This window comes from Cebidichthys violaceus, unplaced genomic scaffold (genome assembly GCF_023349555.1).
Source record: "Cebidichthys violaceus isolate CVI_PGR_0920_01 unplaced genomic scaffold, fCebVio1.0.p SCAF_197, whole genome shotgun sequence".
Lineage (NCBI taxonomy): Eukaryota > Metazoa > Chordata > Actinopteri > Perciformes > Stichaeidae > Cebidichthys > Cebidichthys violaceus.
In genome coordinates this window covers 53719-70085 of record NW_027176369.1, presented here as the reverse complement: position 1 = coordinate 70085, position 16367 = coordinate 53719, and the positions used below count along the sequence as shown (strand labels likewise).

Genomic DNA, 16367 nt, shown 5'->3' with positions numbered 1-16367 from the left:
TTTTCTTTTTTTTTAACAGTTGATAATGTTATGTATCATCTCTATAGACTAAACGGTGAGTGAGCATTTCATGAACAAACAAGCTACAAGAAAATAAGAACACCAATTCCATTCATTTAAAAAGACAATACAAAATCCAGACATTTCTTTACATGAGCAATAACAATTCAAGTGCAAATATCATTATCAACTCTATGATACATCATAGCAAACTCTCGTTAAAAGGCAACAATTAACAAAACAAAAACAAAACAAAAAAACTTATCGGGTTGCAGGAAAGAAGCTGATTCTGGTGGGAGGGGGGGGTTTTTTTTGGGAGCGCACTGGGACGCCGCCCGCTGGGCTGACGTGAGTTCTTCGAGGCTCGGCCCGGCATCGCCCTGGTTTGACAACGTGCTCAGAATCCCTTTTGTCATCCTACATGTTTGGGTCGCCTACTTAATAGAGTTTGAGATGGTACGCTTCATATCCTGTACCACTTATTTGTATTTACACGAATGGGGGGGCCCCCCGAACCAATTAAAATTTGACACGGTGTTGGGATTATCATAATACCAATTTGACTGAAGTGGTGGCGCTAAGGATTTAGGAATGTTGGGACTAAAGACTAGTCCCGACTGAGGAATATTTATTCCCTTTCTTGCTGAGCGTCCTTCAGGAGTCACTGAGGTTTCCAGTAATGTCCTAGCCATAAAACGATGCAACACATAACCCCCTTTATCTTTAGCGGCACTGGTAGTCAGTTTGTTACTTTGGGACAAAGTTTCCAGTATTTGTGCTAAGCTATCTGTCCAGATGAGTCTCAATCTCATACGATTCTTGGCAAGAAAGCAAAATAAGCGTATTTCCCCAAAAATGTCAAGCAATTCCTTTTATCTACTTGGAATATCTTAACATGTTAGATTTTGGTCGCTGTTTTGAAATCACTATTTTTATTTATTTTTTTACACACCAGATGATCAGTTCTCGACAGACTTTACATTGTTTTAGTATTTCTCTTAATAAGAGCAACCTAAACATCTTCTGTCCATAGTGACTGATAAATATTTAACAAGAATGCAGCCTAAATCACATTTCACAAACGGGTGTAACTAAAATGTAAGCTGTGTTTTCATTCATTGCACTTTGTACTTAAAAAAAAAAAAAAAAAAAAGGTAGGATGACGGGCTCTAAATTTAGTGCACAAGACAAAGTGACCCGTCCTTTTTTTCTTTTTTTTTTTGGGCGGTCTTTGGAAGAGCTGTCTTCATTGGGACAGAACAAAATGCCAGTGGGGGTGTTCAAAGGGAGTACTGGGTGTCTTTGGATTTGAGACGGGCGGGACGTGAAGGGTGGAAAGTAATTTTGGGGGGTCCTGCGTACGAAATTTAGGATTAAAGAATTCAACCCTCGTCTAATTTATTTTCATTATTTACAAGATTGAAATAAAAAAAATAAAAAAAAACACGATAAAACTGGTATTCCACAGACAGGCAATGTGACATTATCGACTTACTGTGTAAGAACTAAGTATTTCAGACACGGAGCTTTCTTAGTTTTAAACCTAGAGACTATTGGTGTGTAGAGTACATCAGAAAGACGATATGAGATTGAAGAATTAAAGTGACCTTTTTAAAAGCAGCAGCAAACATAATGTCCCTCAAAGACATTTCTCTCTCTCTCTCTTTCTCTCTCTTTCTCTCTCTCTCTCTCCACTAGACATCACATGATCTCATTTCTGTGGCTCTCAATTATTAGTTTGTTATTCATCTCCACTATGTTCCTGGACTGATAAACCACCTGTTTGGATTTGCTTTAAGTCAGCTTAAAAACAAAAGAGCAACAGAAATTATCTGACGGTTGGAAAAAAAAAAACCGCGGGTACAGTCTAGACAGACGGCACAAAAAAAAACATGAACTGTTTTAACAGTTTAAAAACCCTTGAAACTGCTCTAAGAGCTCAAATATAGTAAGGCTTTGAATGAACCTGGAACGTATAGCTGCGACGCGAGTTTAACAGCCGCTCCTCCTCGAGGACAGCACACAGACGCTGAAGATGGAACTGGGGTTACACAACACTTGCACGACACTTACAGTCATACTTAACGGTAGGAGTTGGAGCTCAGACCACTCATTTAAGCAAACACAATAACTAGCTCTATCGAGCTCAAACCGCGCTCGCAAAACGTCACTCCTGCTGTCTGAAATGGGCGTTTCTATTGTTTTTCTTTTCGCGGTTTCATTGCACAACAGAAACCAAACCCACTCGCATACTCTACATACCCACTAAAACGCTTGAGCTCGGGGATTGCAGACCTGCGCTGAATGGCTAAATGGAGATTGACAAAAAAACCCAAAAACAACCTAAAACACAAATTTGCATTATTTCTCAGGTCTGCATAGTGTTTATTGTCAAAAGCCTATGGAAAATAAGAGAGGGTAAACATACTGGTGTGTTTGTGTTTTAAGTCCTGTAAGAGTTGCGGGATGGCGTGGAGAGGGAGGTCTGGGGAAGGGGAGGGTGGAGGGGTGGGGGTGGTGGGTGGGTCACAATCCCGTGCTTCAGCAGCTGTGTAGGCTTTACTTGTATGGTCGCAGGAAAGCGGACACTTTGCTGCTTATGAGGCGTATGAAGGAGCGAGGAAGCATCTCGTTGGACTCCCGAGTGGTGTACTTAAAGTAGTTGTTTGGGTGAGCCAGCACGTCGAAAAGAGTCTTAATCAGTTTTTTATCCTGTAGGGGAAGAACAGACGGATGTAAACGCAACACTTAAATCCACATTTCCGCCCTTAATAATCCTTTGAATAACATTTGAAGCTGTTGCGCAATGCTGAGAAACAAATAACACACCTACTGTATGAAATGCAGTATTTTCTGACTCATGCTAGCGCTAATGTGTGTTTGTTAGCAACAGCTTTGTTTGGTTTTTGAGTCACCTCTCTCCCGGGTGGTCTTCAAGAAAAGAAGCCAGACAAACGGTAGAACATCAAACAGAAGTAAATCGGCAAACCTTGAGGATTTCTTGATGGTTTTCTGAGGCATACAGTCGTCCATCTCGCACGATGTCCTCCACGAGCTGTTCATAGTCCTCTGGATTTAGGGAAACACAAGAGACGATTACTGCCGGTCACACCATGACATTCTGAGGAACACTTTTTAAATGAAAAATGGTCCGATAAGTCCTGTAAGTGAAGTTGTAAAGTCACCTCGTGGTATGTCTAAACAATGTAGATTTGGCCCAACCCAATATTTATGTTAAATTATTCCTTATTTTAGTTATTTGTATTTTACACTTTACATGTCAGAGTCACAATATGTTATTTAATCGCTAGAATTACTAATCTTCCAACCAGTCAGGTCGTATTTTACGTCCATGCCTGTCCAAAATGTCATCACTTCATTCTATTTAGACATTTGTATGAAATTGTCATAATTAGCACATCATTTGTTGAGGTTGAATTGATTGGAATTTGGTCACTGTGGTCTCACAAAGCTTGCGGGAAAACACCCAGCTTTGTGTAATAAATGAGAACGCTACGTACCATCATAAGTAACATAGGGGATCTGAAAGCCTCTGGCGCTGTTTGCCTCATTGGACTTGAAGTTGATCCAGAGACGTCTGGAGCGGGCCGTGAAGGCAATGGGCCGCTCGTACGTCTGGCACGTCTCGTAGGTGGTGATGGACGTAGCCGACCCTTGTAGGGGCACATACAAGACAACGGTGACTTAATCGGGTTTGTATGCTGCAATCTATATACACACTCGGACGTCTGTTGAAAACATCAACCCGGAACGAACGAGAGACACTCACAGTTCTTCCTCATGACCAGCACATCTCCGCACTCGTCCTCCGAGGGCAGGAAAATCTCCGGCACCACAATTAGGATTTTGCGCTTGCTGGGCGGATTGATGTTCCAGATGCACTCGACGTTAGCGGGGTAATTACCGGGATAGTTGGGTGACTCAATGTAACCCATGAATTCGCCCATCTCGCCACCGCATTGCCTGTCTAGACGTACGCAAACAAAACAAAATTGGGCTCCGGCTCGCGTCTGAGAAATCTTAAAAAAAAACATAAAACAGTAATTTTCAGACTCACTCTTGCACTGCGAGACACTTGTGGCGCCATCGAAATCCGTGGTGGTGTTCCCAGGGCAGGTGATACAGTAGTTCTGTCTGAACTCCGTCTGGTACGTCCCCAGTGGGCAGCGGATACACCGGTGCACTGTGGTGTTGTAGTAATGACCTGGAGAACACTGAACTGCAGGGCAGAAACGAATACGCATATTAATTGGGGAAGGTTTTTGCAAAAATGATTTGAGTCCATTTTCCTTCTTTGACTGCGTTAAAAAAAAAACGGCACAAGCTGACCTTTGACTTCGCAATCATGGAAGGAGCTGGCGCCTTCCCGCTTGGTGCCCAGTCCTCCCCCACAGGGGAAGCACAGGGTGCGCCCCAAATCTGGTTGGTAGGAGCCCTGAGGGCACGCCTGGCAAGGTTTGAACCCATCGCTGGAGAAGGACCCCGTTGCACACTGGCCTGGATTTGATTAGTCGAGCACGGAGAGACGGTTTACTAAGTAGGGACGCATAACTACCGGAAATACGTTTAATATTGAAAACAAGACGTCTACCTGCACAGGAGGAGATGTTTCGCGCCCCGACGGGCCCGTGGCCGTCGCTGCCGGGACAGAGGTCGCAGGCCAGCTGCCCCTCCCTCTCCTGGAAAGTGCCAGGTGGACACTGGACACAGCGCTCCTGCTCGCCGTGGTAGTAAGACCCCGACAAGCATCTGACTGAGAGAATATCCACAACGGCTCCGGTCAGAGAGGACTCGCGTCAGTTTAATCAGTAAAACCTCAAACTCAGCTTTTTTGGTTGATGCACTTTGATCCAAACATGACCCAGTACACTTGAAATTATTATTATTATAGGCATTATAATAGCAGCCTTCATGGCTGAACACTCCCAGTCCAGCTCTCCAGTCTTACCACATCGTCCGCTGTCCCTCTCCCAGCCCGGGCCACAGTTCTCCTGACTCGGAGTAGCCTGGGGAAGTTTCTGGGCCACCTCGTATTCCAAACCGGCGACTCGGATCAGGAAGCGCTCCTGGTTGATGGACTTCTTCAGAGCCTTGATGTACGTCTTCACCTGCTTCTCCATGCGCTGTCTCAGGCAGCTGAGATTGCAACTCCCTGTTTATGGTCCAACAAAAACACGTTTTGTTTTAGTCACACGGCAGATCCATAACGGACTAGATATTAGGTTGCAAGCTTTGCCAAATGATGAATAATCTGTCGGCCGTCCAGTAGAATCATCACACGGTGGACACAGACAGTAACAGCTGCAGAGACATTGCATGAAGCTAGATGACTGACCTGTAGTGTCTCCAGGTTTGACCTCGGCTTCCAGCTCCAGAGTAATGCGCGTTACCTCTTTGTTAGCGGGGTTGCGAGCGCGTCGCCCTTTAGCTTTCTTAGAGGAGTCACATTTGAGGTTGACAAACGTCACCAGGCAGTTGCTGCAGGGCTGCCCCCCTCCTGTGAAACAACGGGACGTCAGCAAACAAACCAACAAACCCCAATCGCACAGCAATGACTAATAATTCATGTTAATTCATGTCAAGAGCTATAATTTATTGGAAAGTATGACTCAAAGGCAGCAGATACACCATTAGCAGTTGTATAAGTATTATTTATTATAAACATTTGCTTTCACTTTTTGAAATAGCTGTTTTCTTTATTATTTTCTCCATTAATCGACTAATTGTTTTGTCTATAAAATGTCTGAAAATTGTGAAAAATGCACATTGTAATTTGCCAGAGCCAAATTGCTTCTTTTGTCCAACCAACAAGTGTATATAATAATAATAATAATAATAATAATAATAATTGTATATGACAATTACCGGCACCAGTGAATGTGATTAGATAATTAAAACAATTAATTCCTTATCAAAAAAAGTTCCATTTTAAATATTCAGCTCTTAATTATACCTTATAAATGTCCATAAATAATAGCATATCTACACAGCAGCACACACAGAGTAGGACTGACCTGGTCCGAGTGTCCGTCCTCTGTCCTCCGTCCTGCCGGTCAGCTTCGGGTGCAGGTGACATTTGGCGTTTTTAATCTTGAAAGAAGCCGTCTGCTTCACTGGAGGGGCCAAAGTCTCTACAGACAAACAACAGCACAGTGGGTAGGGGGGCGGCACACGGCAAACGTCACGCTGCTGCTGCCACAGCAAAGACTGTGATTGACAGATCGTTTAAAAAAAAAAAAAAAAAAAGGGTTCGATTAAAGGAATCTGGAGGGTTGGCGAACCTATGCAGCTGTGACTGCTGCTGGAGTTGAGCCTGGCAGGGGACTTCCCTCTGAAGATGGGGATACCACAACTGACTGAGTAGCTGTTGTCAGACTCTGCAAAAAAAAAAAAAAAAAAGGGTCACACACAAACACACTCAGTCTGGAGGATGTTTGATTCAAAACGACATCCGTTTTGGTGATCGCACGCTCACTGTGGGCGACGTACCTGCCAGATAGTGAGCCTTAGAGGCGCAGGTGAGAGAGCAGCTCTCTTTCTTGCCCGTCTTGCTACAGGTTAGAGTGGCCTTTGGTGCCACCAGTCCAAGAGCGCATTTCATCAACTCTGAGGGAACATTAAAAAAAAACCCACAGAGAATCACTCACACACACACTGTAGGCAAAGAAAGCGGAGAGAGAGAGAGAGAAGGTGGAGAGTGCTTTTGAGTGCGAGTCAGCGAATTGACCACAGGGGGGCAGTGCTGCTACATACCAACGCAGTCTTTCCTGTTCCAGTGCAGCTTGTACCCTGGTGGACAGGTACACTCGTAGCTCCCCAGAGTGTTGATGCAGCCGTATTTACAACCGCCGCGGTTGATGCTGCACTCATCGATATCTGTGGACAAACACGTTGAAGACTTTTAGCGGACACACGTGAGTTTGTACACGCCTACTTTAAAAAGGAGGGGAAAAAAAAAAAAGGTTCTTCATTATAAAATCAGAAACCCTGAGAAACAACGTGGCCAGTTAAAAAAAAAAAAGATCTTGTTGGGCCTATCAAGGAGCAGCACAGCTGTGAATGAGGCGCTCCTGAGAGGTCACTTCATCCCGTCAGAGAGTCACATTCTAGGAAGACGAACGCGTCAACAGAAGGCCTTCTTCCTGTTTTCGGTGTTGCCACATTCAACTTCACGTTCAAAACGTTGGAAGAATTGTGGACGAGCAGTAAATTACAAATCACCTTTTCAAAACACACCGCCGAGCTAAAAAAAAAAAAAAAACCCCCCCACTAAAAGCATCCGGGATGCGGACGCAGGCTGGCTGCCACTGGACGAAAGACAAGACAGTGAGTTCAGAGGCCTGAGCTGAGGATGACACGCCGGGGAAAAAGAGACGGAGATGATGGCAGCGATCGGCGATCTGGCCTCCTCGTCTTATTCAATCATTCTGCCCGAATAAGAAAAGGGCCCGCGTGCCACGGCACTCCCCCCGAAAGAGGACGATGACTTCACCAACAGCAATGTGTTGCCAGAGCTGCCCTGGAAAACGCAGTGAGAGGTGCGCTGCTTATCCTCGATTTAAAAGGACAAAGAGCTCTAATGAATGTCTGATGGAAGCGCAGCTCATCTGCCAGCAAACCGTTATTTTTTCAGACTTCTTTTGTTCTTCCCATCGTTGAAAAGTAACCAAATACATGTATTCTGACCTTTCTTTCAAAGTCTTTTTTCTTTGCGTGCTCTTAGAGGCAGAGAGATGAGCGGGGAAGGAAAACAAAAAAAAAAAAAAAAAGAGGACAAACTGACAGTTAGACTCAACAATGGCTTTGTGTAATTTGAGAGGAATTTCGTGATGTTTTTTTTTTTTTTTTGGGGGGGGGGGGGGGGGGGGGGGAGTTCATGGAAATCTTGCAAATCCTTGAATTTGAATCACTTTTGTGTGCTGACTCATCAACATCAGAAACTCCCAGTCCAAACACCGTAATGCGAGTATTTAAGAGGGATTTTCCTAAAACACAATCTGGACAGCTAGATAAGACATCAACTTAATCTGTGTGTGGTTTGGGATTTATGCTTTTTCTCAAATCTCTGTAAACACAGAAGGAAAGCCCCTTCTGTTGAGGTCAATGCTGCTTGGATCAAATGAGGTAAATTAAAAAAAAAAAAATTACAAAGTATTTAGTCCCAACTGCTTCAACTCTTTTCCTACCGGTTCAGCAGAAAATGAGCGGATTGTTTTGCTGGCTGAGAGGGAGAATGGCTGGATATACGCTCACTTGGGAGGAATGTTGACAGGCCTCGGGCACAATGCTCGACAGCTAGGTCACTGACCTAATTGGGTTTGTTTAGGGTGAGTCTATTGTTAAACACTGAAGCGCCGCTTTCTGGATTGTTGGCAGTTATATATATATATATATATATTTCGGTTGATAAACCACATGTGGAATAACATAACCTCGGTTTACGGTCGGGAGTGAAAAAGGTACAACGGGGAGCGCCATTAATCTCTGGGGTTATCTGACAGCTCTGACAGCGCCGATGAAAAGCGAGAGGAAATCATTCATCACCTCCTCTCTCTCTCTCTCTCTCTCTCTCTCTCTCTCTCTCTCTCTCTCTCTCTCTCTCTCTCTCTCTCTCTCTCTCTCTCTACAATGGAATGGGGAGTCACTTACGCCGGACCATTCAGCGGCTCACTGCGGCCCGATCACAGTCCATCATGTGAGGAAAAGCCCTACAAATCCAGCTGTGGTACTTTCATTACCTGAAATTGACAGCTAGCAGAGCCGCCTGTGCGCATGTGTGTGTGTGTGTGTGTGTGTGTGTAGTTCAACCATGTATACAGGGGTGGACGAGATAAAAGCGACGCCCGACGATAGAACACGACAACGACAATCTGTCCGACTCCACTGAGCTCCAGCTGAGCATGACGTGAGCTTCAGAGAGGTATTCATTGCTTTAATGGAGGGCATGATACTAATACAGATGTTCCACTTCCAGCATGTGAAACGGCTACTATTATTAGTCATATTTCTATTATCCACAGCTGCTTTTATTATTCTGAATTATTTGTATATTATTTCTGATATTACTACTCTCATATATATCATTTCTGTCATATATGGACTTCCTATGTTGTAAATCTATTTTCTTGTTTATTCTGCACACATGACATCTATTGCACTTCTGTCTGGAGATGCATCCCTCATCTGTTGCTCCCTTAAAGGGCTTGTCCTTATCCGATGGGAGGGTCCGAGAGCAGAGGATGAACAGAGGCAAATTTGGGAAATTGGGCCATATAAATAGAATTATATTGAATGTGGCTCTTGCATAGTAACAAACCAACATTTCCGAGGCCTTTTCACCTTTATTAGACAGGAAACAATGAGGAGAAATAGCGGTAAAACATGCACTGGTCCTGGTCGCATTGAGATGTTGCCATTTTGTGCTCTTTGAGGGAGTAACTGACTACTGTGTTTGTGCAGACCTCATGATGTCATACATCTACATGTTAATGCTCTCTGGTCTCGTTGCTTATTCCACATTCTGTTGCAACATTCCTGATCAGTCGACTTGTCAAACTACAGACACACACACAAAAAAAGAACAAATCACTGCAAAGCTATGTATTTCAAGTGCATATGCCGTCTCTCTCTCTCTCTCTCTCTCTCCGTCTCTCCCAGAACTACTGTGAGGCCCTGAGGCGATGGAGACAGCAGCAGATTCTTACTGGTGATACACGCTCCATCAAAGGGCCGCCGCAACACCCTGATGTGCTCTGGCGGGCCTCTCGCTGCCTGCGAGGCAGATCTGACGCGCCCCCCCACACACCTCCTTCTGACACCAAAGGCTGTTTCTGCTATCTGTTCCACGCCAGAGCACTGTAAGGTACCTGCTAATGTTTAATGAACACAGTCATACTCCACCTTCATGTAACTGCAGCACAAAATCGCCGAGACTTCACGTTACCGACAAGTGCAGCAAAAGTTCTTAAGATTCATTTTACCGCCACCTGTTTGAGCTCATTTCAATCAATTTAAAAACTCAAATGTAGTTATTGTACAAGAGTGCAGTTGCATGCAGGGACTTCTCAATGTTTCTATGTATAAGGAAGCTGTGACATGCAGAGCCAACAATAAAAATAAACAGAATCTTTGAAGACCATAATGTTGTATGAATGGCTCGCTGTTAGGAAGGCAACTCAACATTGTCAGATGTTGGAATAACCTTTATTTAAAAAAAGGGGGGAGAAAAAAAAAAAGAAAGAAAGAGTGCCCAAACGTTGACTTTGATGGATTACCTTTCTGGTCGATCGACGACGTTGACTTTCATACATTATGTAACAAGAATAAGACTGTGCTCACCCAACAGCTCTTCGAGCTAAAACCAGCATTCTCACATGCTGATGTTGAGCAGGTATTCTGTTACGTATATAATGTTCAACATCTTGATGCTAACTAGCACGAAACACAAAATACAGTTGAGACATTTGGGCAATTTGGACATAAACCAAAATAAAGGGTTACTATCAATGTGCGTAGTAACAGAATTTCCTGGTAATCAATAGAACAGAAGTTTCACTCAAAGCCAGAAATATCAACCTCACGGTGGCGCTTGAGGAAAAGTCAGGGGGTCACCAAAGTCTTCAGGATTCATCCTCTGGTGACCGTGAATCTCTGTTTAAAAGTTTCCTGGCAATCTGTCCTTTAGTTGAGATATTTCAGTCTGACCGACATAGAGCCAAGTCGTTAACGTGGCTAAAGTAGGATACCAAATTAAAGGACTATGCTTTGGAAGTAAATCAGCAGTTGTCTAAAAATGCATTAATTTATCAGCAACAACTATCTGTTATGGTCTTTTACTCTACACAGGATGCTGCAGGGAGTGTTAAACTGTCAGTCGAAATATAAATGTCTATTTAAAGTGGAGTTATGCTTTTTTTTTTTTCCCCCCCTACCAGAGCAACTAATGGAGGGTTAGCAAAGAGGTGCAGGATGCAGAGGAAGAGCAACGGATAGGAGAGATTTACATGAAGAGACAAGGCGTGCTGGCTCACCCCCACAGTGCGCCAGGCCGTAGAGGACGTAGCCTTTGTGACAGAGGCACTGGAAACTGCCGGCGGAGTTGACGCAGAAGTGGTCACAGGCTCGATCAAAAGAGCACTCGTCGATGTCTGCATGGATAGAAGAAAGACACGCTGTTAGAAACCTCTCAAAACGGTTTAAAAAGAAGAAAAAAAAAAATCACATAAAAGACCTTCAAACAGCACTTTTTCATCTTTTGTCATGAATTGTAATGGGTCAAAAGACATAAAAAAGCATCCTTTGAAAGCAACACATCTTCTGGTGGGCACCAGGTAAAGTGGTTGACCTCCTGCTGTCATTCGGTTTTCCATTTTGATGTACTGAAATGGACTTTTTCCAAGTATTTTTTTATTTTTTTTAAATAACAAGCGACCACAGCAGGAGTCAAAAAAGAACGTCTGCTCTCCGCTCGATAATAGGAGCTGAAGTGCCGTATTCTCCGCTCATAAAACCTGTCAATCACTTTCCTCTTAACCATAACGTGAATCACCCGGTATTGTGAGAATCCCCATAAATGTGACGTCTCTCTCGTTGGTTCTGAGGACATATGGATTTCATGCGTTTAAAATCATTTACAAAACAAAAACAAGTGATCATTGTAGTATTTAAATAAAAAGGTCAGACAGCAGATAAGAAGATGTCAAACCTGCAAATACACAAAGCAACACCTCCTTCCTTCCATGTGAGTATAGCCTCCCTGTCTTATCTTTTTGAGATTCCTCTCTTACACATGCATCTAAGTCGCTTAAAATGTCACGGGGCCCAAAGACCAGACGGATTGATACATGAAGCTACAGGAGACGGATGATATTTTTCGGTTATTATTACGATCAAGGTTTCCTTTAACGTCAGCAGAAATCTAAGTCAAGCCCGGGCAGCACATGGTGGGAGAGAACGGGGATGTTGCTGCTAACGTCGCTGGATGTCTGCAGTAATTGACTAATTTAAAAGAAAAGGTTCCCAGGATTTTCCCCACGAAGAGCCTCGCTTTCATCCGCATTATCTTGAACCTCCTCCGAGTTATGAGGCAGCGCCAGCCGCCATTAAACAGTCGACGCAGGTATTTCACAGCAATTACAGGAGTTGGGTTAAATAACGGGTTACCTTGAAGAAACCGAAGGAAAGACAGACGGATAAATGTCTGCGCAAATCTTGCATGGAGTTGCACAAAATATTCACACGTTCACGCTGGGCATATCCCTTCATGTATTCAGCTAAACTTCATTGAGGTTGATGTATGGCGAACATGCTGTGAGAGCAGCTTTTTAGGAGATCCGCAGGTCGAAAAGTTATTAATTGATGACTCAACTCCACCTCATTAAAAACAATTTACAAAAAAATCCACTTTTGCAGAAAAAACAACAACTTTAGGTTGAACATCTGAGTGATCTTTCAGAACCTGATGCACTGGTTGGTTCTGTGTGGGAGAGTCAGAAGTTGTCACAAATAAAAGCTGAATAAGCTGTTCGTCCCCTCTGGGGCCCTCAGGAGATCCATGACAGCAGTGGTAGATGAGAGCAGCATGGGTTTGCACACGCTGGATGAGGCATTGCAAAAGTGATTGTTTTTGGCATATTGAGCGTAAACTTTGCTCAGCGCACTTTTTTAAGTGAAGAGTCCAAAAAAAAAAAAAACGCCTCTGGGAAATGGGCGCGGTGACTCAGTTTACCCTCGAAAAGATGTTGCAGCAAGCGACGCCAGAAGTCGATCTGCAACTTATCATTATATATCGCTTTTGTGTTGCGCTGCACCGCAGAGGAGATGTGCGAAGACATCTGGGACTCCTACAGTACAACCCTTATTTATCAGGCAGCTGAAGTGAGGTATGCAGTGGTGATGTACGTGCGGGACGACGCAGAGAGAGAGAGAGAGAGAGAGAGAGAGAGAGAGAGAGAGAGATGTGAACAGAAATAAACCAGAGCTTCCATCAATTATTTCTTCTCTTTGCCCTCTATTAATCTGCCCACTCGCTGCAGGAGCACAACGTCTGTGTGTCAGGACTCCCAACCTCCAATACTACATTCTGAGGAGGTAAATGAAGTTGACTGGAACTAAGGAAAAGGCCACTGCTGTTCATACGGAACAGATAAGAGCTCTATCAAAATGTTCCTTCTGGAGAAAACACGGCATCTGACGAACGTCTCCCCGAGTGCCCTCATGCGGATTAGGAAGCGAGGAGGAGATTGTTGAGGGAGGAGGAATGCTGACAAGAGGCTCAGCAGACATGCCCCGTCCTGATTCACGGGCCACGGTCCACCGACAGCAGGGAAACACCATGACTGTTTAAACCGAGATAAACCCAGAGTTCAGTTTACACATCTCAACACCTCGCGGAGACGGCCAAACGTCCATTTAAGTGTCACAGAAAGCCACGAACCACCGCCAAAGGCCTTCTTAACAAAGCTGTAGTAGTGTAGCATTAATCTGCCAGTTTGTGCTCATAACAGAGGCACGGTGGGGTTATTTTATGTGTACAAAAAGGGGTTTGTGGCTCTGAAACTATGAGAAAAGGGTCGTCTTGAATTGAGCTTGGAGACTTGCATTTTTTAAATCCTGCGTTAAAGAGGGATGGTCTTATAAAAGACACTAACACACAGTTAAATTAAAGGTTAGTACAGTCAAGCTGTATCAATTTTTCCGGTGTTACACGTCTCTGCTCGTCTTTTTTGCGGATGTTTTATTCATACATTTCAGGGATTTACAATACAATGATTGTAGAAAGTGTTAAAAGTGAGTGAGTGGATTTCCTGTTTCCAACTCACATGTCAAGATCCTTTAATACCATAATCATCCGTGTTTGTAAAGTAATTTAAAAATATATTTTATCGCATTGCATGATAGGAAATCCAGTGTTTTTAGAGCTTTCCACAATAGGGACTAAAAGTCAGGATAACTCTGGATTTTTGAGTCCCACAACTTTATGGACGTGCAACACCAAATCCACGGAGATCGCTCCTTTAATCACACAGTCTAAATACAACACTCCTGTGGAAAACCACCAAACAATCAGGGGAGAAATCATTAAGATAAAGTTCCATTGCGAGGCACTCTGCTTTTATTTTTCGCCTGGCTCTCTCGTTCCAAGGGTGAGAAAAATGAAAGGAATGAGCGGAGAGGATAAGAGGCAGACGGTAGTGTGGAGTGTGTGCGAGCCTGGCAACACCTCACTCAACACGAGGTGAGCTTTATCACAACCCTCCTCTCCAGACAAAACACACAGCAGCAAAACAAGGACAACACTGTTCCCAAGTTGCCCGCGCGCACCCGAACGCCACATGAGTGGGTTAAAGGCACGGTGCCACGGAAAAACAAACTGCTGATTTACATTCCTTCATGCACACACACACACACACACACACACGCACACACACACCACATTTTCTCAGTTATCTGCGCCATTATGGCAAAAATAAACTTTGCATTGTTCTGCTCCGACTACTGAGGGAAAGGCGTCGCACCAAAAAGGAGATTTGAAGTGACAAGAAAGTGGCCGCGAAAGCCCAGCGACACATTGTCTTCCTTTCATTGAACGCGTGAGATGTTTGTGTACCGAGAAGAGCGCGGGGTGATTCAGTGCAGCAGTTCTATAAATCCACGGCATGACATTGACGGGCACCAGGCTTGGATATTGATCGACCACATCAATAAAGAAAAGAGAATTTAAAAAAAAAAAAAATAATAGCGCGTCATCTGTTTTTCCACTTGGGAGAGAGAGAGAGAGGCTGAGCTCGGCACCGCGGTCCTAGCCTGACTGTCTTCTTCTTCTTCTTCTTCTTCTTTCACCAGATGTTTCTGCAGCGGCTCGATTCATATCGAGAACCAGAGGTTTAAAAGAGTCGGAGCACTAATTCCCCACACCTGTGTTCCGCCACGGCAAACTCTTTATTTGTTCTGCAGCGAGAGTCCTCCCGGCTCCTGCTGAGCGATGGCTACCACCAAATAGAACAGACAAACAAGTCAGAGAGGCCTGGTTTGGCTCCTCTGCAAGGCTGGAGGGAGCATATTTTTGTGCTATTTGGAGGACTTTTTTTTTGGGGGGGGGGGTTTTACCATTCCTGGGTTATCAATACAAAAATCACTATGTTTATGACAGAAAGCGTTGAGGTTGGTTTCAGGTTAATGCGGCCTACCTTGACAGGTTCTCTCATTGGTCAGCAGCTTGTAGCCTTTCTTGCAGCTGCACTCGAAGCTGCCCACTGTGTTCCGGCACACGTGATCACACCCCCCGTTGTTGAGACGGCACTCGTCGATGTCTGTGAACAGAAAAATCATCAAGTCGCACAAAAGACGTGGAAACAAGCTGTTCACTGACATATTTTACTTTTTTTTTTAGCAAACAGCTAGCGACCTGTCGACACGGCATCCTTCATTTGGAGTTGTGTTTCTGTCCACCTGATGAATGCAAGTCCAATATTTACTTTCTTTTGTTTTTAATCTCCACCAACTCCTGAGAAAAATATCTGCTAAATGCTAAGCTAAATGCTCCACTATGTTCAGCAGCCGGTCGCTAACTCTGTCCACCATTTGGTGCTTCAAGCTCCGTAAAGTTGAGTAGATCTGCGGAGTCGGGTCGCGATTCTTTGCGGGTTTCATGCGGCGTGATCCATTGTTGGTATAAATATACTGACGATCACAGAAGCTCTAAGGGGAGTTCATGAAAAAGTTGTTAAATCTGGGCAGCGAGGAGAAGATATAAGAGAACAAAAGGCAGCTTAGCTAATGGCGCAGAACTATTTCAAAATAGGATGAATACGTCCGTGACAGTCTTGCGGAAACTGGAAATAAGCCTCAGGGATTTCCCTGCTGGTCCTCAGAAGGGCTAAACATCAGTTGGTCTGCGGCTGCAATGGGACGCAGCAAAGCCTCGGGGCGGAGAGCTCTAAATCATCATCGTCCGTCTCCCTCCGGTTGCTCCGCTCTCCATTTCTGGAGCCAATACCCAATCATATTTATCATGTGTTCACCCCCGCTTTTTGGTGGTGCTCTGCCACGGCGAGTTTGGCAGCGGCTCTGATTAATTCTGAATCATCGTCACAAATGAGGCGTCCGTCTCTTGAGGGAGCCTTCCTCATCTGGTTGAAATAAATGCATCTGAGGAGGAATAAAATAATCCCTTCCTTGCTCCATCTTTTTTTGTCTCTGTTCTACAGAAGTCCCCGTTTTCTTGTGCCAGAGCTGCCTGGGTTTCTTTTCTTCTTATTGCGTCTAAAAACCAAACTAATATAATATGTACTTTTATCAGAGCCGTTATTGTAACACTACGAGTCGTACACGGCTGACAGATTTCT

At 44.2% G+C, this 16367-nt stretch overlaps 1 protein-coding gene across 2 annotated transcripts in view; it reads right to left on the bottom strand.

Annotated features, from left to right (window-relative positions):
• Window positions 1-94: 94 nt before the first annotated feature.
• Window positions 95-16367, bottom strand: part of scube3 (signal peptide, CUB domain, EGF-like 3) — a 68910-nt gene continuing 52637 nt past the window's right edge. For both annotated transcript variants that reach the window (XM_068714002.1, XM_068714003.1), the window contains 15 exons: window positions 15210-15332; window positions 11052-11168; window positions 6775-6897; window positions 6511-6627; window positions 6303-6398; window positions 6036-6152; window positions 5357-5518; window positions 4970-5173; window positions 4613-4774; window positions 4351-4518; window positions 4079-4240; window positions 3791-3988; window positions 3522-3674; window positions 2990-3069; window positions 95-2712 (listed from right to left, as the gene is read on the bottom strand). In XM_068714002.1, coding sequence (XP_068570103.1) covers window positions 2560-2712; window positions 2990-3069; window positions 3522-3674; window positions 3791-3988; window positions 4079-4240; window positions 4351-4518; window positions 4613-4774; window positions 4970-5173; window positions 5357-5518; window positions 6036-6152; window positions 6303-6398; window positions 6511-6627; window positions 6775-6897; window positions 11052-11168; window positions 15210-15332 — 2135 coding nt within the window. In that variant the 3' untranslated portion in view covers window positions 95-2559. The remainder of the gene's footprint in view (window positions 2713-2989; window positions 3070-3521; window positions 3675-3790; window positions 3989-4078; window positions 4241-4350; window positions 4519-4612; window positions 4775-4969; window positions 5174-5356; window positions 5519-6035; window positions 6153-6302; window positions 6399-6510; window positions 6628-6774; window positions 6898-11051; window positions 11169-15209; window positions 15333-16367) is intronic.